The 22,267-nt window shown below is 36.5% G+C and overlaps 3 protein-coding genes across 3 annotated transcripts; 2 read left to right on the top strand and 1 right to left on the bottom strand.

Annotated features, from left to right (window-relative positions):
* The first annotated feature begins 2,924 nt into the window (after positions 1-2,924).
* Positions 2,925-4,076, top strand: LOC105969458 (uncharacterized). Its single transcript, XM_088812446.1, has one exon. It carries the CDS (start codon positions 2,925-2,927, stop codon positions 4,074-4,076), a length of 1,152 nt encoding a protein of 383 aa, XP_088668572.1.
* Positions 4,077-8,005: 3,929 nt separating this feature from the next.
* Positions 8,006-13,569, top strand: LOC105957129 (mitogen-activated protein kinase 15). Its single transcript, XM_012981055.2, has 10 exons — positions 8,006-8,557; positions 9,408-9,816; positions 9,962-10,089; positions 10,223-10,282; positions 10,960-11,109; positions 11,195-11,350; positions 11,445-11,656; positions 11,745-11,846; positions 12,357-12,514; positions 12,747-13,569. Exons 1-10 carry the CDS (start codon positions 8,531-8,533, stop codon positions 13,253-13,255), a joined length of 1,911 nt encoding a protein of 636 aa, XP_012836509.2. The 5' UTR covers positions 8,006-8,530; the 3' UTR covers positions 13,256-13,569.
* A 2,349-nt stretch (positions 13,570-15,918) lies between these two features.
* LOC105957131 (Sodium Bile acid symporter family) lies at positions 15,919-19,524 on the bottom strand. The gene is made up of 7 exons (XM_012981057.2): positions 18,857-19,524; positions 17,445-17,538; positions 17,315-17,348; positions 17,190-17,244; positions 16,968-17,051; positions 16,493-16,780; positions 15,919-16,351 (listed from the first exon to the last, which is right to left on the bottom strand). Exons 1-7 carry the CDS (start codon positions 19,355-19,357, stop codon positions 16,190-16,192), a joined length of 1,218 nt encoding a protein of 405 aa, XP_012836511.1. The 5' UTR covers positions 19,358-19,524; the 3' UTR covers positions 15,919-16,189.
* Positions 19,525-22,267: the final 2,743 nt, after the last annotated feature.

Raw genomic sequence — 22,267 nt, forward strand, 5'->3', positions numbered from 1 at the left:
AATCGACATCTCAATGTCGATTTTTACCTATAAAATTCGACATGTACATGTCGACCGCGTCTGTGTGGGATTTTTTTGGAAAAACGATATTCTAGCTAAAAGACACATAAATGCATACGTTCTTGGGTTCTTCCACCGTATAATTTTCTATTTTGATGTCTTCTGACTTCATACTTGCCATCTTTGTAAGATTTGTTGAGTTTTGATAATTTTGAATGTTTAGGCTTTGTGGGTTTATGGAGAAGGAAGGACAAAGTTTTTGCGGGTTTTGGAAGATGGAGAAGATGAGAGTTGGTCTTATGGTTTTGTGATAGGGTTTTTTGTGTTTTTGAGTTATTGGTATTGCACATTTGGAATTTTCTATTTTTTTGAACATGTAAGGGTATTATAGTGATTTATACATTAAAAAAATTTAATTTAGTCTCGCACAAGTGAAATTAGTCTTGCATATAGCCGCAACCTAATACTAATTATTTTAGGTGATGACATATATGAAGAAAAGGTAAATTACGATCACCTCTAAGGTAAGGTTAAATAACAAAAAAATCCTTTTTTTTTGGAGTAATTATAACAATTCTCCTCAACTATGTATTGTTTAACACGTTCACACTTATGGTGTCGAATTTATCTATTGAATGAGGGATTTTTTCATAAGACAGTATATAGTTGATAGAGGTAATTGTAATTATCCAAACATGAGAGGATTTTTTTTTTTTTTTTCGTCAAATTGTAATTTGACTTTATTTCAAGAGATGACTGAACTGAATATATATCATATTTTTGCACCTATAATGATACGGGGCAAATGAGCTTTGCAAAATCTCTAACGGGACATATACGATTTTTGCAATACGGATAGACGATGATGATTTTCCTAACCACCGTCACAAAATCGCGTATCACGAGATATGTTATGAATAATCTATATTTCTCTCATGTATGGAAAGTGTAAGGGCAATATTTGGATTCTCATTATTTTAGAAAAGGGATTTGCTTTTTACCGTTTGAAAATTGCTATTTACCGTTCAAAAAAACTCTCTCTCTCTCTCTAAAAAAAATTGCTCTCAAGACGATTTCTTCACAAATCATTCTTATTGGTGTGATATACGAACATAAATGAGTTCATCGGATGAAGATCGGGATAGCGAACACAGCGAGGTAAAAATTCCGTCTTTTCGATCGAAAAAAATGGGCTAAACATTCAAAAGCCCAACTTGGGCGCCCGACAGTGCAGTGCACGCCCATGTTGGGCGTGCAGTTGGCTGTTACACGCCCATTATGGGCGTTTGTAGGCCAACTGCATGCCCAACATGGGCGTGCACTGCACTGCCGGGCGCCCGACTTGGGCTTTTGGGTTTTAAACCCTTTTTTTTTTTTTTTTTTTTTTAAATCAATTTTTTTACGTTTTTTTCAGGACGATACGTCTACATTTGAAGTTGATCATACCGATTATTTTACCACTACTCAGTTGTTTGACTCGAAGGATGAGGTAGTGGTTTGGGTGAGGTTCGTTGCAAGAGGTCTTTTTGTGAAAATAGTAAAAAGAAGCAGTCCTAAAAAAAAGATTTTTTTGACTTGTGACCTATTCGGGGAAAAACGAGAATGTCCATCAACTAATCCAGACGCGCGCCCGAGAAGGACCGGTAGCAAAAAGATAGGCTGTGGTTTTTATATTGTCGGAGAGCTACGATGGGATGATAGATGGGAGGTCAGAGTAATATACGGGAAGCATAATCATGTTCCGATATACAAGTCCGGGCATGGGATGAGTGCATTGTCTCAGGAGGAGGCGAAGATCATTAGTGATCTGTCACAAAGTCATGTGCCGCCCAAGAAGATTTTGGCTAACTTGAGACAAAATGGTTTGGGTCTCGATGCTTATTCGAAACAAATATACAATCAGAAGGCGAAATTGAAAAGACTATCTAGGGGTGACCGTACAGTGATGCAACACTTGATTGGGTTGCTTGAGGAGCATAACTATTACAAGTGGTTCCGTACTGATGAAACAACACATGCAGTTACTGATTTGATGTGGGCTCACCCTCAATCTGTCGAATTGTTAAGTAAGTTTCCGTACGTATTACTACTTGACAGTACTTACAAAACCAATCAGTACAAATTGCCTTTGTTGGAGATTGTTGGTGTTACTCCTGTCGGGAAAAAAATTACTGTTGCAGTCGCATTTTTGCGCCATGAAAATGAAGACCATTACACATGGGTGTTGCAAAAGCTGAAGAGACTTTTCCCCCATCAGACTCTACCTAGTGTCATTGTGACGGATCGAGAGTTAGGGCTCTTAAAGGCGCTAGAGAATGTATTTCCGACCGTACCTCATCTCTTATGTCTTTGGCACATTAACATGAATGTGGGGCGTCGTGCTTCAAGATGTCTCGGCAATAGTAGGCGTCGCGGCACGGCTTTTGTACTTGGTACGTGGCAAACTTTGGTAAAATCAGTGTCTGAAGAAGATTTCGCCAGGAATTACACAGCTTTGTTGGACGAGTACGCGAATTATCCAGATTTGATTGAGTATCTCCAATACACTTGGCTCGTATACAAAGAGAAATTTGTAAAAGCATGGACGGATCTAATTTTCCATTTGGGTAATACATCGACAAGCAGGTATTTATTTATAAGTGGTTAAATATATATACTTAACTTACTGTCATGTAGTTTATTGAAACATAGCATATTCTAAACATATTAGGGTGGAGAGCAACCATAGAGCATTGAAGAGATGGTTGGAATCGTCGACGGGTGGCTTCGACACATTTTGGGCACAGTATCACTCAATGATGAAAGATCAATTTAACGAGATACTAGCCGATTTTGCAAAATCAAAGAGGATTCGGGCCCAGACGATCAACGTGCCCGTATTTAAAATATTGTCCAGTGGAATTGTAACACATAATGCTTTGCAGATGTTGGACGATGAGAAGGATGAAGATATAGACGGTTGCGTCTGTTATATGAGGAAATGTCTTGGACTCCCATGCAGACATGAAATTCGTGCAAAGATGAATGCACGACGTGGTGTGTTTTATGCAGAGGATGTCCACATTTTTTGGAGGACATTTATTTCGGGATTCGGGGATTCCCTAGATGAAAGTGTTGGTTCTGTTCCCGACCACAGGTCACAGGCTATTGGCAGGCTAGAAGGGTTAATGAATGATTTGCGTGAGCGGTCAGAAATTGAGATCACGGACGTGACAGATGTCATTTTTGAACGAATGCATCCCGGGGCTATGGAAATGAATGAGCCACCAGTACTAGCCTGCCCGAGAGGTAGACCGCGGACGAACTCTACACAGAGGGATTTGTCAGGGCATGAGTTTCCATTATTTCCGGGAGAAGGTGAAGAGTCTGGACGAGGACGAGGACGAGGACGATCACGAGGCAACAGAGGGCGTGGTTCATCTTCTGAGAGATCTAGCCGTGGTCGTGCTCGTTCATCGACCGTGAGTGGACCCGCAATAGGTCAAATTCCCCGACCCCCTTGGATGCGACACCTTCATTTCTGCCTTGTTCCGGAGGTTGTGACGTGGACGGACATTCAAGGGGATGGTAATTGTGGTTATCGAAGCGTCGCGTGTGCAGTGAAGAACCACGAGGATGATTGGATGGATGTTAGAATGGATGTTTATAACTGTATTAAAACACACGAAGAGTTCTTCAAGGATTATTTCGGTGGTGGTAATTTAGTGTATCGGGTGTTGGCGAGCGTCGCTTATTGGGACAACGCACCAGCACCCTATGAGAAGTGGATGACTATCACGGACGTGGGCGTGGTTGTGGCAACATATTACAACGCGTTGGTCTTGTCGGCTAGCAGCTTGGGCAATCAGACTTATTTACCACTTTGGGCTCCCGAAGGTGTTTCACAGTTATCTTACGAGATGACTATACTATTTCTTGAATCAGGAAGCCACTTTGTGTATGTGAAGATGAATGACAATTGTCCGCTTCCTCCATTTGATAGACAGTGGGCGAGGTATAGCAATAACAGTGTTGCATATCTACCAGAGGCGTTGCGGAGTCGACGTGAAATGTGGGATATTCTTAATAGTGTTTGATTTAGTTTTGTTTATTTTGTTGGAATGAATGTATTACTATTGACATTGTATGTTATTATTATTATGTTATGATGTTATAATAAATATTATTATGATGTTATAATAAATATTACTATGTTATTATTATTATTATTATTATTATTATTATTATTATTATATTATAACATATTTTATTAAACATAAATTTAGCTTAAAAAACGAAATTATTATTATTTTATTATAACATATTTTATTAAACATAATAATAATAATAATAAACGGAAATCAGGTTATGGTTACAACATATTTTATTAAACATAAATTTAGCTTAAAAAACGAAAATCAGGTCCTGAACACTAATAAATGGAAGTCAGGTTATGGTTACAACATATTTTATTAAACATAAATTTAGCTTAAAAAATGAAAATCAGGTCCTGAACACCTAAGTATCCCTCGTCCTATGCCTGCGGTGAGAATGTCGCCCTTGAGAGGGTCCTGCATCCCGATCGTCAGCATCAGCACGGTCCAACTGAAGATACTCAGCGAATGGGGCGCACATGTCCTGGATCGTCCTGAAGAAGTCATCGGGGATACGCCGATATCCTGGAATAGTAGAAGGAGGCAAGTTATCGTAGAAGTACGGATGCAACACTCGGGTGATGTCATATATAGCCGGAACTGCAGATGGTTCCGCTCTCTCAACCGGCTCGGTACTAGGATCTACACGGACGTGGGTGTGGTCTAGATACCACGACATATACTCCGGATCCGACTCCCAAGCTGGACGCGCCTTCCGACCATAGTAATCTCGACTAAGCATGTGCGTGTGGGGGATACTCCACATCTGATCGTCGGGCTCATAGTTAACCTTGTAAGATGCTATTTTTCTCTCCCTCTTAGCACCTTTTAGCGGACGAATTGGGTCCGCCGGTTTAATCTGCCGAAACCCGAACTGACGCAAAACTCTATCGGGCATATAAGGCTCGACCGTATCCATCCATCGAATAGTCCCGTGATGAACCGTCTTTCCAACTTCAGATGCCACTTTCAATCCAAATGGCGTCCAATTCACCTACATTCATTTAATAATACACATATATTAATAAGCATAATTAATATAAAATGATGTATCGAATCGAGACGTCTACGATTATATAATACACATAGATACTTACATCTGACGGACGCATCGAATCGAGACGTCTACGATAATCTACAAGTATATCCTCGTCCTTAGGAATATGATGTATCACCTGCCACCGTTTACACCACGGCTCTCCCGTAACATGTGCGTTAACCATCGGAGGCCGGAAACACGGAAAATACTCATATATCCAACACTACAGTACGGGAAATAATAATACGGCATAATTAATAACAACAACAACAACAACAGCAACAACAACAACAACAACAACAACAACAACAACAACAACAACAACAACAACAACAACAACAACAACAACAACAACAACAACAACAACAACAACAGCACCAACAGCAACAACAACAACAACAACAGCAACAACAACAACAACAGCACCAACAGCAACAACAACAACAACACCAACAACAACAACAACAACAACAGCAACAACAACAACAACAGCACCAACAGCAACAACAACAACAACAACAACACCAACAACACCAACAACAGCAACACCAACAACAACAACAACAACAACAATAATAATAATAATAATAATAATAATAATAATAATAATAATAATAATAATAATAATACCTCTAATAGTGTCAGACATCCAGCAATCTGCGCCGCCTCAGCTCGCGTAGCCATGCCCAACTGTCGGTACAGATAGGCCAATGTAGCCGAACCCCAAGAATACTCGCGAATCAGATTGATTTCCTCTAACAGTGGGAAAAAATCTGCTCTGACCTTCGATCCACTCTTATCCACGAACAACAACTTTCCGAGCAAGTATGCAATATATGCTTGTACTCGATACGCGGAAGGAAAGGTAGAATTGTCGCCATATTTCACCTCCAAATCATCTAACCGGGGTCCGCCACCATACCACCAATGCTCCATAAGTGCGGGGTCGACTCCGAAAGCTCTCGCACCAAGCTGGATCGCGTCGGCCTTATCCATCCAAACGTTAGGGCGAATTCCACTAACTCGCAAACCCATGATGAAATGCACGTCGTGGAGGGTGATTGTCATCTCACCGAATGGCATGTGAAAACTGTTGGTGTCTGGCTGCCACCTCTCAATAAAAGCCTCAATTAGTGGGTTATTGTGCTGAGGCAGCGAACAATCACGCAAGTGATACAAGCCCGTACTCTCCAGTAGTGAGACACAATCATCGTCGTCGGGGCCTGGCCAAGTACACTTCGCGTGCGACCGTAATTTAACCATATGTCGACCCTGTTAAAGATATATTCATATATAAGTATACCACAATCAAGTGTAAATATTATAAACAAAATTTATTAATATTAATAAGTATTACCTTTCCCTCCCAAATGTCGTAGGCAATATGCGCTCCAAAACTCGGAATCAAGTGAGCGTATTTAGGTCCACCGGGTGTCTCACCAGTCAACATCCAAGGTCGAGAAGGAAGTTTTTTTCTCGGAGCGGTACGGGACCTCGAGACAGGATTAGAACCATCGAAAGTACCACCCATCGGGACAGGAGGCGGAGTCGGAGTCGGAACATCCTCGTAATCGTCATCGGATGGAAAATCCGGCACCGGAAACTGATACTTCTGCTGAAAGCGTAGTTGTGGGTCGTACTCGTACTCCTGCGGATGCATATATGCATCCATGTGTGCATCCATCTCCTGCTCGGCCTCTGTCTCTGTCTCCTCCTCAATCATCGTACGTGGGGGTACAAAAGCACCAGTGCGTTCCCCACGACGTTTAGAACTAGTAACATTTCTATTATGTGTCCTTCCCTCCCGTTCCGCAGTAGTCTCCACCACCGGATCTGCAGGAGGACGAATCAGGGGTCCTTTCCCTTTTCCCAGTCCGAATTTTTTCGCCCAATTAGACATCCTGTAAACATAAAATTATTATAATTTCATTGAATTAACTAAATTATATTAAATTTACTAACTTATTTTAATTCAGAAAAAAAATATTTCTTTTAAATCAAAAAAAAAATAAATAAATAAATAAATAAATAAATCGAACGCCCGGTTTGGGCGTTTCCCGGCCGAACCGGCGTCTGGACCGGGCGCCGGTTCGCCCGGGAAACGCCCAAACCGGGCGTTCAAGCAGTCATTCCACGCCCAAGCCGGGCGCCGGCTGCATGAACGGACGCCCACTTTGGGCGTCCGTTCATGCAACCGGCGCCCGGGTTGGGCGTTTGGTCAATATGTCCGAAAAATTTCAAAGCCCTATAAATCGATTTGTAGGGCTTTTAAACATGAAATTGGTTGCAAAATCGAGTTACCCATTGCATATAACACATGTAGGTGTTGAAATTACCTGAAAAAATCGAAGCCCAAGCCCTGAAATTGGTTGAATTCGATGTTTTTCGAAAAAAAAAAAAAATTTCTGAAAATTTTGGAATGGGGTGGTTTTGGAGAGAATTTCGAATTTTAGGGGTTTTAGAGAGATAAACTGTTTTTTGCTTTGAACGGTAAATAGCAATAGTTAAACCGTAAAGAGCATTTTCTTTTAGAAAATATGTTTTGAGAGAATAATTTAAGAATAAAAATAATGTTTGCTTAAAAATTTAGACGAGACAAAATATACTCTAGTGATCAAATCATATTTAAAGTTGCTAGAAAAATGTGTTGTAGAAGAAGAATTTGAAAAATAAAGTGTCAATTTTTTTTTTATCCTTACAATTATCACAATCTAAAAATAAAATAAAAAAAGGTTTGGAATATAATCTCTCGATCCGCGATTTAGGAGTTTTTTGTAATAATATTTAAAAAATATATATATAATAAAATAATAATAATTATTATTATAATAAAAAAAAAAAAAAAAAGGAAAAAAGACAGTTCAAAAAGAAAATTCCCAAAACACGCAAAGCCACACAAACAATACTTTTTGATTTCTATAAAATAACTCTTGGCCTCATCAATTTTCCTTCCTCTTTCCCTTCTGTAATTTCCGGTCCCCTCTTTTCTTCACATCTCCAAACCCTAATTACGACTACCCTCTGTTCTCCGAGCTGCACAATTCCTTTTTTTTTTTTTTTTTTCTCGATTTTCTCTTAACTGAAGTGGTAATTTGTGAGAATTAATTTTGGGGAGGAGTGTAGGTTTCGCGGTGGTGGTTGTGGTGGTTGAGGTGCAGTGCACTTGTAGCCGCCGGCTGATGCAAAATTCCATTTCCCCCCTTTTTTTTCTAGTCGATTTGTTGTGAATTGATTGTTCGAGGTTGCTGATAGTTTTGTTGATCTGATCTGATCTGATCGGATCGTGGAACGAGGACGACTAAACGTTTTTACTGAGAGTAATTTAGAAAAAAAAAAAAAAAAAAAACCAACCGGAATCATGCAGCTACAGGATCAAGCGAAGAAGGTTTGCTGATTTTTCTGTTATTAGTTTTATTTCTGTGTTTTTATTATATCTTTCATTTGCTTTTTTTTGCTTTTGGTGAAGGAGAGAACTTTGCTTTTTGTATTACGAATCTTAATTTTTTTTTTCTTTATCGGTTGATGATATCCTCCACAAACTTCTGTAATAGTTATCGGTTGCAAAATATAACTCATGACTGCAGTTATGATAAATTCGATTTTTTTTTTTCAATTTGTTTGGCGTTGCATCGTCTTCAAGAACACGAGGAAGATGATGGAAAATCTTGAAGTTGGAAAAAAACTGTTTTTTTTTTCTCTTGAAGTTATGTCCAATAGGAATTTTGATATTTGCGATTGAAAAGTTTTACTAAACACCAGTTTGATTACCTGCTTATAGAAGGTTCAACGTGGCAAATTACCTACAATCACATTTGAACCAAGATGGATAAGATAAATTGAAGATCAAACCTTGCATTTAGTAGTAATTTGTTGTTTTGTTCATGATCTTTTCTTCTTTTAGAATTAGCATCCTGGTTCATTTTATGGTTTTGAGCTGATTCACTTTGCATGAACAGCTGTTGTTAAGCTACCACTCCTTTTGGTGGAGTTTATAGCTTATTATTTTGTATTCATATATTTCTAATATATTTTTAATAAGTTTTATATTCCACAAAATTTGGATATTTGAGATTTTTTCAGATCTGATTTTTGAGTTAAATTTGTTTGAATGTGAAAGAATAGTGTCAAATGAGTATTGGCATGTTGAATTTCTGAACTTTTTGAACCATCTATACCCTTCAAGTGTACATATGGTATTCATTTTGATCACCACACTGTAATTTACTTTGCTGCAGATACCTAAGGAGACAGAGTTTTTTACCGACTATGGAGATGCCAATAGATACAAAATTCTGGAAATTATTGGAAAGGGTAGCTATGGAGTTGTTTGTGCTGCAATTGACACACATACCGGTGGAAAAGTAGCGATAAAGAAAATAACTGACATTTTTGAGCATTTGTCTGATGCTATCCGGATTTTGCGCGAAATCAAGTTGCTCCGCCTTTTGCGCCATCCTGATATTGTTGAAATCAAGCGGATCATCCTGCCACCCTCTAGACGTGACTTTAAAGACATCTATGTCGTTTTTGAGCTTATGGAGTCTGATCTTCATCAAGTTATAAAAGCTAATGATGACTTGACACACGAGCATCATCGATTTTTTCTCTATCAGATGCTACGGGCACTGAAATATATGCATACAGGTAAATAATAAGGATGTTATTATCAGCATTGGCTACACTATTTCTTTCATAGTTAGTTGCTTTGGTTTCTCACATTTTGATCTTGGAAATCCTTTGTGTGGATGTGTTCCGTTTCTTACTCTCATTGACCGCCATTCTATTTCAGCTAATGTGTATCACCGAGATCTTAAGCCAAAGAACATATTGGCAAATGCCAATTGCAAACTTAAAATATGTGATTTTGGACTAGCAAGAGTAGCATTCAATGACACTCCAACAACAACTTTTTGGACGGTAAGTTCTAAACCTTGCAATTTATTACATGTCTGGTACCTTTGTCATCCCACTGATGGCTTAGGTCATTATGTATTCTTGTTCGTCATCTCTGAATGTAAATTTCAGACCTAATCTTATGTGTCACCTGCAGGATTATATTGCTACAAGATGGTATAGAGCTCCTGAGTTGTGTGGATCTTTCTTCTCCAAGGTAATGAAATGTAGTTGTGTCCTCCCTTTTGCTCCTTTGTCAATTTTAGTTTGATCGAAAGGTGCCAGGATCCTTGTTTATGTATTTAGTTCAAATCGTACGTAAATTAATAAAGCCTTGTATCGTAGTAAATTTTGGTGTAATTAATTGGATCGTCAACTTCCACACAGCTATAATAAGCTTCTTAGCCTCTTCTAGTCTACTGATTTGGTATTTTGGTCTTATTGAATTTACTACTGGAAGTAATCCTCCTCTTATCTAGACAACAGGAGGATTATCAGATATTTCACTTTTTAAAACCATAATAATAGTCCCTACATCACCTCTTGGGATCACAATATTGCCTTCCGTATTTTCCGACCTTTTCAAGTGAAAGTAGGAAAGCATTAGGACTTCCTTTTATGCTTAGTATTTGGTGACATTGAAGCTCATTGTCGGTGGGTCGAATAACTACTTGATTATTTTAACAAAAAAATGAATGTATTTATAAAGTACCTTAAATGAGGAGTGATTGTAGATTATTGTTCAGGGAGGACAATTGAACTCTCCTGGAAGTTGATATTTCTATTGCAGAGGTAATTGTGGCAGGTTGCATAATTTTCCTCCAGGGTTTTTCTTGTTTTTTTTTTTTTTTTTTGAATCCGTCTCATGTACTTACTGTATGTAATTTCTTGCAGTACACTCCTGCTATTGATATTTGGAGCATAGGCTGTATCTTTGCTGAAGTCTTGACGGGGAAGCCATTGTTTCCTGGTAAAAGTATTGTGCATCAGTTGGATCTGATCACTGATCTTCTCGGGACACCCGCATCGGACACAATTTCTGGAGTACTAACTCGTCACTGTCCTCAAGTGTTTTTGTTGTGCTTAATATTTTCCAAGGTATGGCTTAATTATCGTGTCCTTAATGCAGGTCCGTAACGAAAAGGCAAGGAAATATTTAATGAACCTGGGGAAAAAGCACCCAGTGGCTTTTGCTAAGAAGTTTCCAAATTCTGATCCTCTGGCTCTTAAGTTATTGGAAAGGTTGTTGGCATTTGATCCAAAGGATCGTCCTAGTGCTGAAGAGGTACTATTTTGTGCCTGAATATGTATTTCCATCACTAATGGATTTATCGATTACTTTATCATCTTGTACTGATTTTGGTTTATTTGATTACTAGGCATTAGCTGATCCGTACTTCAGGGGGCTGGCTAAAATTGAGAGGGAGCCATCTTGTCAGCAAATCTCGAAGCTGGAATTTGAATTTGAACGAAGGAGAGTGACAAAGGAAGACATCAGGGAGTTAATATTTAGGGAAGTATTAGAATATCATCCTCAACTGTTGAAGGACTACATGGCCGGAAATGGTGGCACGAGCTTTCTCTATCCTAGGTTTTGATCTATTCTATTCTAGCCTATCCTTGTCAGTTTCAACTGTGAAATGGTTCTCACATCGTATGGTGTTTTTCATGTTATACAGTGCCATTGGACATTTCAAGAAGCAATTTGCTTATCTTGAGGAAAATGTTGGGAAAAGTGGGCCCGTGATTCCTCCCGAGAGAAAGCATGTTTCTCTTCCAAGGTTAGATTTTTATTTTAACTTCTCAATTTGAACTCGTACTTTATTTTTTGGTGAGGTTTTGGGGTATTGATTTGGCTGCTTTTGGTTTCTTATACTATTAATTTTGCCGATAAGCTTCTACAGTAATGAAAAATTACAAATAACTCAATGTTTGTCGAGTCATGCTATTATGGGATTTCAATAAAAAAATACTAATTGATCAAATAAAATTTTGTTTATGGAATGGAAAGAGATTCCAAGAAATGTTGTTTGATAAGTTCTAATCTACTTCATTCCAGCTTAAGATTTATCTTGATCTATAAGCTTTTTACTGCTATGAAAGACTACGTGATGCAGCCTTGAAATCGTTTTTGGCCTCTTAATTGCTTCAACAACCGTTTTAATAGCTGTTTGTGTTATTAATTATTACCCATGCATATATTTATATATCGACATAGAGTAGAAGTAAAAACGTAGATTTCTTATAGCGGAAGTGAACAGTATTTGGCCGTCGTTTTTGCATTTATGCAGGTCTACTGTAAACTCATGTACCATTCCTCCGAAAGCACAACCAAACAATTCTGCATTTGATAACCGGAAAATTACAGGAGAAATGTCGACATTTGCCATTTCCGGAGATATATCAAAGGTTTCACGGCCACCACCACCCCGCATGCCTAATGCTAATGGTACAGAAAAATTCTTACATTGAGTTATTCACTCTCTGTTCTTGTTAGTAGGCGTAGCTTGTCGAATGAAATTAACCAAATCCTGTTAAAATGCTAATTATTTCATATTGAATTTAGTACCCCAGAGACATGCTTATTATTTCATTATAGCACCGTCACGATTGTTGAATTAAAGATATTTATCTTTTTCTTTCACCTGCTATAATAAATAACCTTTCCTTTATCTTTGAAGCCAAGTCTGGAAGAACAGTAGGACCAGTTTTACCGTGTGAGAATGCCAGAGCTTCGAATGAATCTCACGATGGAAGGGCATACGTTCAGAATGCTATCCTTCGACCTCAAATAATATATCCACATTGTTTATTCAGGAATAACTTGGGGAATAATAATAATAATAATAATCAAGACAAGTATAGGGCAGAATCCGAGACGGAAGCATCTCAAGTCAAACAAGAGTCGAAGCAGTACACGATGCCAGCTAAATCAATAAACGGCACGAGTATCGACATGGACTATAAAGTACAACCTCACCACACACCTTTTAAATCGAACCCTGGAGTGATGGGCTTCGACGTAAATAGCAACCCGTATTACCATTCGCAAGCAAAATCCGGCATTATGAATAATCAAATTGCTATTGACGGCAAACTGTTCCAAATTCAGTCTCAGTTTGTTGCAGCGGGGCCCACTGCTGTCACCCCTCACCGAGAGGTTGGTGTCGTTCAGGTCGGGCTGTCTTAACTTAACGGGGGCGTTTATGTCATTGCACATGATATTTAGGTGAAGAGAGTCTCGAACGACTTTGTATGGAGAAGGGATGCTGGAAAGTGTAACTGCATTGCGGGTGAGTGATGATAGTTGTGAATCTTGGGCGATTCTACGTTGTTTGTAAGAAGAGCGGGCTGTTTTCTTTTACGTTTATTTATCTTCTAGTTTATAGCCCCCTCTGTATAGTAGCAGTTAGTTCATCATTGATCTATAAATAAATGTATTATGTAAATTTATATATTTATTCAATCACCCTGATTTCTGGTGTGCTCCCTTGTTTAAATAAATGATGAATTTACAAGAAAATCTTAATCTCATCATCTTTACAATTAATTTTATCATTCCAAAAATTCTAATTTTTAAGAAATATGAGTTTTTAGTATAATTTCAATTATTTTTTTTACTTTCCTTTCATTATTAGTGTAAATATTCGAATTTATAAATCATGCGAGTACTCATGTACATTGCAACCATATAATATATATCCTTTATAAATCATGCGAGTGTTTATGTACATTGCAACCATAATATATATCCTCCGAAATAAATTACAACCAATACATCTCACTTAAAAAAATCTATAATTTGATGCATGTACAATACCAAATTTATTGTTATTATTTTATTAATGAAAATAAAATAAATAAATAAATATTGGAAGAAAAATACAAAAAAATCCACAAAATTAATTATTTTATTAATCATATAATGAAATTGAAATTTTAGAGGATTTATAACTAAATATTATTACATATCCGTCTTTATATATATAATGGTTGGAAGGACATTATAATAAAATAAAATGCTGTGTCAATAAAAATCAGAGTTTTATAATTGAATGTATTAATAAAGTAAATTAAGTGTTACATTTGATACTTTAAGGGCCAAATATCACACATTCTCTATCTCAATGGTCCAAATTGTATATAGTCCTATACAATTTAAAAAATAACAACGTACATATATTTGAGATGCTACACCTAGTTTGTATGTAATAGTATGCAGGTCAACGGTTAATAATAAACCGATGTCTGATCACCAGCTGCAGCATTTAACAAATCCAACTTAATAAATAACCTTCTACTTTTAAGCCGAACAGAAAAATAGAAAAAAGAAAAAAATGGATTTGTTAGAGCGGGGGCGCCAATCGCCATCTCCGAAGGGGCAAGCCACTCTTGTACTTCTGATATCAGCTACTTGCTGCTTTTTCTCAAGATACGCGAGTGATGCCCGCCGCTCCCCTTCTTGCCGCCGCCGCCCTTCTTCCCCAATTCTTTCGCATCCTCCGATCCTTCCACCGCTGCCGCCGTGGTTGTTGTCTTCGCCGCCGCCGCAGACATGAAAACTACTCTCACTCTTTCTCTCACTACATCATTATTTATATATAAATATAACTCAGCTTTCTTTGTTGGTGGTGGAAGAATAGAGAACCGGGGGCTCCAATTTATAGCCTTGAAAATGAAGGGTGGGGTTGGGGGGTGGGGGGGGAGGGGGTGGATTATTATAATATTATATTAAAAAAAAAGAGGATGCATGGGCGTGAATGAATATTGTTGGGAGATTCTGGAATTTTTTACCTAACGATGACTCATCTCTTTGTTCCATTCTGCAGCTTTCTGGACAATAACTGAAAAATAAACGGACAAAACAAACGGCGAAGCTAACGGAAGTTTAGTGATGACGGAAGCGGTTTGACACGTGGAATTTTGGACCTGTTGGTAATAAGAGAAGTTTGATGTGGAAATTTTGGAGTAGATCTCAATCTCAACTTGTAATAAGAGAATTTTGTGTACAAATTTTAAGAGAAAAAAAAAGTTTGACATTTTCGTTGTAATTTGTAATATGGTAGGCACATTATAATATATAACATGTATTATAAGTTGATTGTCATAATTATTTCAAGATCCTTTAATGTATGGTTAAATTGTTTAACGAAGTCATATCATATATATAATAATTTGTAAAAAAAAGGGGAAATTAGATGGAATCATTATGGGCGAATCAAATATTACCACATGTCGAATTCTGAACCGTTTACGCAAAATCGTGAGTCAAATAATTAACGGAATCAAGAATCGTTATGCAACGGCAAAATTTAAATAACCGATATGTAACGGTGATTACTTGTCGATGAATATTCGTTAGTAATCATTGTACTCAAATGCTGTCTTATTTGTCGGTCGCGCCGACATTCCTCAACGTCATCTTCTTTGTCCTTTCGCGTCGACCTTCATCTAATACTTCTCAACGTCATCATCTTTCTCCTTGCTCGTTTGCCCGCCAAATTTTTTATTTCATTTTTCAGTTATTTATTTTTTTTCTTCTTCATTTTATAATATAGATAATAATAACTCTTCCAATTAACGAAAAAAGGAAGAAAATACAGTTAAACCTCTATAAATTAATACAGTCGGGGCTATCAAAATTCTATTAATTTAACGAAATATTAAATTATCTGATTAATAATTTAGTACGTATTCACCGAGTAGGGACCACGATAAGTTATTATTTAAGAGAGGTTATTAATTATCGAATATTCATTTATCGAGGTTCTACAGTATGTTACAAGAAGAATATACCAGAAATTAGAAAATCCCAAATCTTGCAGAAGTAGAAATAAGCAAAACCCCTAAATCTCAGCCAAAAAAATTAAAATAAATAAATAAATAAAATAATCAGAATCTTGACACTGAAACAAGAACAAAACAGGCAACAGCGTATAATATGCCGTCGAATCGATTGATAAATTTTTGTAAACTCGCCTATTGATAAAAATTATTGGTCCGACGTCTAAATACATTATTGTTTGAGTCTTCGAAAACTAAAAGCACCAAAACATAGAAGATGTAGTAGAGTTCATATCAGAGGCTGAAAAAAGAACATAAACGTAAATACTACTCGGTTTACTTAATCTTCTTTCTCTTGAGTATTTGTAGGAATGCTACGTCTCCAAATTCCGGCCAAAGCACTGCCAAATATGGAGTGACACACACTAGAAACGGCACACGGCACTGCAGTCAATGGATTCCCAAAGTGTTGGGTGGCCAGCACTACTCCCAGTACCGAGTTCTGCACTCAATTTCAAAAACAATTATTCAATTATTAAAACCAAAGTTTAAAATAACCTCATAGTAATTGCTGCCTTATCTCATGTTTCCAGAAAATGGAATTTCGATTTTTTTGGGATGACAAAAAAATGAGAATATTGACCTGCATGCCAACTTCAATGGAAATAGTTCTTGAAGAGGAAACATCAATCCCAAGCGTTCTTGAAAGTGCGTAACCGAAGAAAAACCCGAATGTGTGAAGAAGAGCAACAGCTAGGACCACTTGTTGGCCGGAGTGGAGAATTGCAGACGAACTCTGAGCGATTGCATTCCCGCAAAGAACTGCTACTGTTGCTACAGCTATAGGCGGCATTAACGGACTAACAACTCTAACGAATCCTTGAAAGTATTGATTCAGAAATGCACCAGCTAATACTGGAAGAAGCACAACCTGACAGATTCAAGATATCGTTTCGACTTTGAAGGTTTGGAGCTTTTTTTTTCTTTTAATTAAATTATAGAGAACATATAAATAATTTAAAGAAATTATATGAACCACGTGCAAATGCATCGTTACTAGTACGTATATACAGAAATTAAGTTAAACAGCAAGAAAGGCTGCAGGACGGAAATATAACCTGCAAAGTTGACATGAACAGACCCATTGCATCGACAGCAACATATTGCCCAGCAAGTTTTGCTGTGAGAAAAGGTGTCATAATCTGCAAATGCATTATAACATTAGTCTACGAGAAACGGGGTTTGACGTTTTAGTTTAACAGATACAAACACTGCAAACAGAAGAAAATAGAAATATCTTCAAACTCAGAAAAACCGAAGAGCAAATAAGAGTTACTAACCACTGCAGAAAGGGTACTTGCAGCAGTCATCAACACAGAGAGAGCCACATTCCCACTGCGGGACATATTTTGTCAGGACAACATAATCAATCAATTAAAGACAGCTACAGAAGAGATCGACATACCGTGCAATGTATGTAACAATATTACTTGCCGTCCCTGAAAGAAATACAAGAAGAAAAAAAACGAACATTTTTAGAACAGCAGGCTAGTATAAGATGACATAGACGAACATATATATTGTATAACACATACCTCCAGGACAACAGCCCACTAATATCAGGCCAGCTGCATAGTAGGATGGCAAATTTAAGAGTCTGCTCACAAAATACGCGGATAATGGCATTACCTGCCATCAAAATCTTCTTCTAAGTGTGCATTAAAAATCAAAGGAGAATATTCGTTCAAGTTTTATGAAATGCAGAATGGAGGTCTCGCCAAAAAAAAAGACATCTTAGTTCATAAACTGGTGATTTTTTCATTCAAATAGTAAGCAGATCAAGATAGTTCCTTTTAAATTGTCATATCCAGTCTAAATTGCCAAGCAACTTTATAAATATTTTCTACAAAGCATGCCAACAGAGAAAGCGAGAAGTTTGTTCGTAACCCAGAATTCATAGTTTCGATAGTACCTATTACCTCAAGTTCATAGGAGATGGATATGAAAGAATCTTAATATTTCGAAATGCAAGATATAAACTGAATGAAACTCATGTCGCTGATAGGTACGTATAATATTGTTTCATACAACTATTTCAAATAAAGTATATTATTATGAGTCTGACTAATGCACCGACATATTTGCAGATTGTAATAGAAGTAAACTTTTTTCTTTGTCCTCCTAGATAAGCTGACTACATTTTCATACCTCTACTCTTCATGCATATGTCTAAATAACACGGAATGGAAGATCATCTGATCTCTTTGAAACCAAAGCCTACTACGTGATAGGATTCACTAACAATATGGCTAAAAAGATTTTCTTAATGAAAATTTCTATATGCAAGACTGAGGTAATGCTTAGCTTCAATAAGACGACAAGTCAATTTCCTCTTTCTAGTTAAACTGCCATATTTCCACAAGGTAACAAAAGCATGCAACAATTATGTACATGCAAGTAAATTGCTACCTAAATGTTGTTTAGATGGTCTAAAAGTCATCAACTTCAGATACCCTAAGGTCTCGCTTGGTTGCCAAGATAAGATTAGCCAAGATAAAACAAAATAATCTAATGAAACCCAATTGTTTTATTGGACCTTGGAAGGTCCAACAAAAGACATGCTTAAAAAGGCAAGATGAGCCATGATAACATAATTTTTGCGGGTCGACCAAACATCCAACAAAGCTCAACTATTTAGTTAATCATGGATAATTTTCCCAACCAAACGGGGCCTAATTGTATATAATATATCTTCAGGACACTTTATCGAACATTGTTCTATCAATCGTCAACAGAAAGTTGCCAACTGAACTTATATCAGATTTAATGTTTCACCATCTACACAATACACAACTCAACGACAAAGTTTTCTTGCTTTCAATTCAACTTTGCTATTGAACAATCAAAAAGGTTAATTTATGATTCTCACATTACATTTGATTCTATATACATAGACAACCAAAAAAATGCAAAAAAGGAAAACAAGAGCATAACAAGTGAAGATTACCGAATACTGCAACAGGAAACCGGTAAACAATTCCTTGGGCATAGCCAATGCGCCGCGAAGATCATCAAAAGTCAAAGTCATGCCCATGCCGAGCATGGTGAGTGTGATGCCCATCACAGTCCATTTCGGCTGGACCCAATTGAATGAGCTAGGTCTCACGAGCCCCAGCAAACAGCCCACCGCCACCCACACCGGAAAAGCAGTGGATATCGCCTCTCCAACTACTTCAATCCAGCTCTTTTTCTGATCTGTAGTCAAAGTGTTCGACGAATTGCCGCAAAGAAGATGCCCCAATCTGGGTTTTGATATCGTCGGCGAAACCACGAAAATGGGATTCTCGAGTTGAGATTGGATTGGAAGTCTCTTGAGTTTAAGTGAAGCCGCCGCCGCCGCCGGCGAGAGATGTAATTTGGGCTGCCGCGGCGGCGTTGCACTTAAAATTGGAGCTCCATGGACACGGGCGCAGGGTTCGGGAAAATGAGTAGCTGCGTGGAACTGCATTCTGTTTTCTTCACTTCGTGTCAGACTACGGTGGCAGCAAAGCTTCGTCGGCGGTCGGCTGCAGATCGGCGGCAATGGCAGATGGTGTCGCTATCAGTTATTGTTTTGCTGAATAACATTTTTGTGTCAGATGTTCCTTTGTTGTGTTTTATTCTGATTTGATGTGGATAGCGACGAACCGTTTGATTTGATTTTATTTTTCAAATTGTTCATTATTTTTAGGGTAAATTTCACTTTAATCCCTTGTATTTTGGCTGGATATCACTTTACCCCATTGTACTCTCAATTGCATCGATTTGGCCCCTTGTACTTTGGTTCGATATTACTTTACCCCCTTCTACTCTCAATTCATTGATTTTCTCCCTTGTATGTTGGCTCGATATCACTTTACCCCCTTATACTCTCAATTGCATCGATTTTCCCCCATGTACTTGAAAAATTATCTCAATGTGGCCCTCGCCGTTAGTTTTCAGACCTTTGACATTAACACCGTTTGATCTAAGTTTGAAAATAATAAAAAAATTAGGACAACGAGAAAACATAGTCCACGACGCCAGCCACAATTTTTTTTTTGTTTTTTTTATTTTTTAATAATTATTTAAACTGGTAGGGGTGGCATTTTAGTAATTTTATATTGAAATCAAACGGTGTTAAGGTCAAAGGAACGACGAAGGCCACATTGAGACAATTTTTCAAGTAAGGGGGGCAAATCGGTGCAATTGAGAGTAGAAGGGGGTAAACTGATATCTAGCCAAAATACAAGGGGGCAAATCGATCAATTGAGAGTAGCAGGAGGTAAAGTGATATCGAACAAAAGTACAAGGGGGCAAATCGGTGCAATTGAGAGTACAGTGGGGTAAAGTGATATCCAGCCAAAGTACAAGGGGGTAAAATGGAATTTACCCTTATTTTTATAACTATAATAATATTTTTTAAATATTTTTGTACAAGGATTAAAGTATATTGTATAAGTATTTGGAATTGAAAAATGTTTATTGTATGTAATTTTAACTTTTTAAGTAAATTAAAACATAAATATTATTTGACTGAAATCAATAAAAAAATTATTATTTTAATTTTAATAGCAAAAATAAGAGTAGTTCATTTTTTTCTTATTGAATTTTTAAAATTTTACTTTTAATCTTGAGCATATAGTGAGTTAATTACAATACCCCCACTCCTGTATTTAGATCTAATCACATATAAAGAGCCTTTATATTTTAAAATACTACATACTTCCAATAAAATTCAATTTTAACTAAAAATTAAATAAACTTATCAAATAATATTTTTACTTTTACTAAATTAAAGAAAAGGAAAAATGGAAATGGTTACAATTCTTACTTATAATGAGTGTTTGGCTAAGCTTATAAGATGTTAAAAGGAGTTTATAAGATGTTTTAGAACTTATAAGCTCTTCCAAAGTGTTTGGTAAATTTTTAAAAAAAGATCTTAATTTTTTTTAAATAAGCTGTTGGAGATCAAATAAGATCTTTTTAAATAAGTACCTCTACCCCACCTTTTTATTTAAGATCTTATAATGAGTAAAAATAGGAAATAAACTCATTATCCAAACACTCTAAAAATTAATCCTAAAATAAGATGTAACAGCTTATCAGCTCTAAAAACATCTTATCAGATGTAAAAACTTATTAGCTGTTTAAAATAAGCTTAGCCAAACACCCTCTTATTGACATTACTATCTAGTTAAGGAACATAACATGCTAATATATAATTTGCTAAAAGTCTTTTGATTATTTTCTCAGACATGCTTATTATGACTACCTTGCCCTTTATTTCATCGTTATAACTGAAGCGTGGTCACACTTATCGAAAGCGAAACGACAAATTAGAAAGAACTCAACAATTTCAGAGTTGAAGATCATTGGTTATTTTTTTTTTTCGACAACATTGTTTAGGTTTCGAAAACCTTATTTTCTTTCTTCTATTTGTAGTAATATTTGAAATCTTTCTGTCAAAATGAATTTCAATTAAGTGAATTGGATTGTCCTTACAATTCTAAGTTCTATTCATTAAACTTTATTTTTGCCATTTGTTGTAATTTTTCATGTTTTTTTTTTAGTTTAATAATTATTTTTTCAATGTTAATTTATTTTAACAAATATGATTTACACTAGATATAAATTTCGTTCTTATACAATTTTTCACAACTGACTCAAGATATGTGAATAGCACTGACTACTATGTTTGACGAGTTTGGCCTATAAATTGTAGTGTTGGAAATAAAATATGAAGTTCAATCAATTAATATAATTATGTATTATTTGACCTCGTTGATTGTCAAGATAAGATTAAATGAGATAAGTAAATAATCTAATGAAAATCTGATTATTTTATCGGATCTTGGGACGTCACACCAAAAAAAAAAAAAAAAAACTCCCTAAAAAGCAAAATAACAGATAATAACATAATATATGGGGTCAATTCGAAAAGTTATTGGGTTTATCAAATATCAAACAAGATTAAATTATTTAGTTAAATATCATGGCTAATCTCCTCAACTAAACTAGACCATACTCTACCAACTAGACCACTTTGGGGTAGGGGTGTAAATGAGTCGAGCCGGCTCATGAGCTGGCTCGACAAAAACTTGAGTTCTAGCACATCTTTAGCTGTTCATAAACTCACGAGCCGACTCACAAACTTTTATATATATTATTAATATAAAAATAACTAATATATACATATACGTTAAAAAAATTTACATATTAATGTTTTATTCTGCATTTTTTTATTTTTTATATAAATAATTTATAATAAAAATTAATATTAATATTATTTAAAAATTAAATAAAAAAACAAAAATATAAGATGAGCTGAGCTCAAGTTCGAGCTCGACAGACTCGACTCGATTTGAGCTCGAGCTCGATCTTGCCAAATTTGACTCGA

The sequence above is a fragment of the Erythranthe guttata genome, chromosome 13 (genome assembly GCF_056151865.1).
Source record: "Erythranthe guttata isolate IM_541 chromosome 13, IM_541, whole genome shotgun sequence".
In the NCBI taxonomy this organism is placed as follows: domain Eukaryota; kingdom Viridiplantae; phylum Streptophyta; class Magnoliopsida; order Lamiales; family Phrymaceae; genus Erythranthe; species Erythranthe guttata.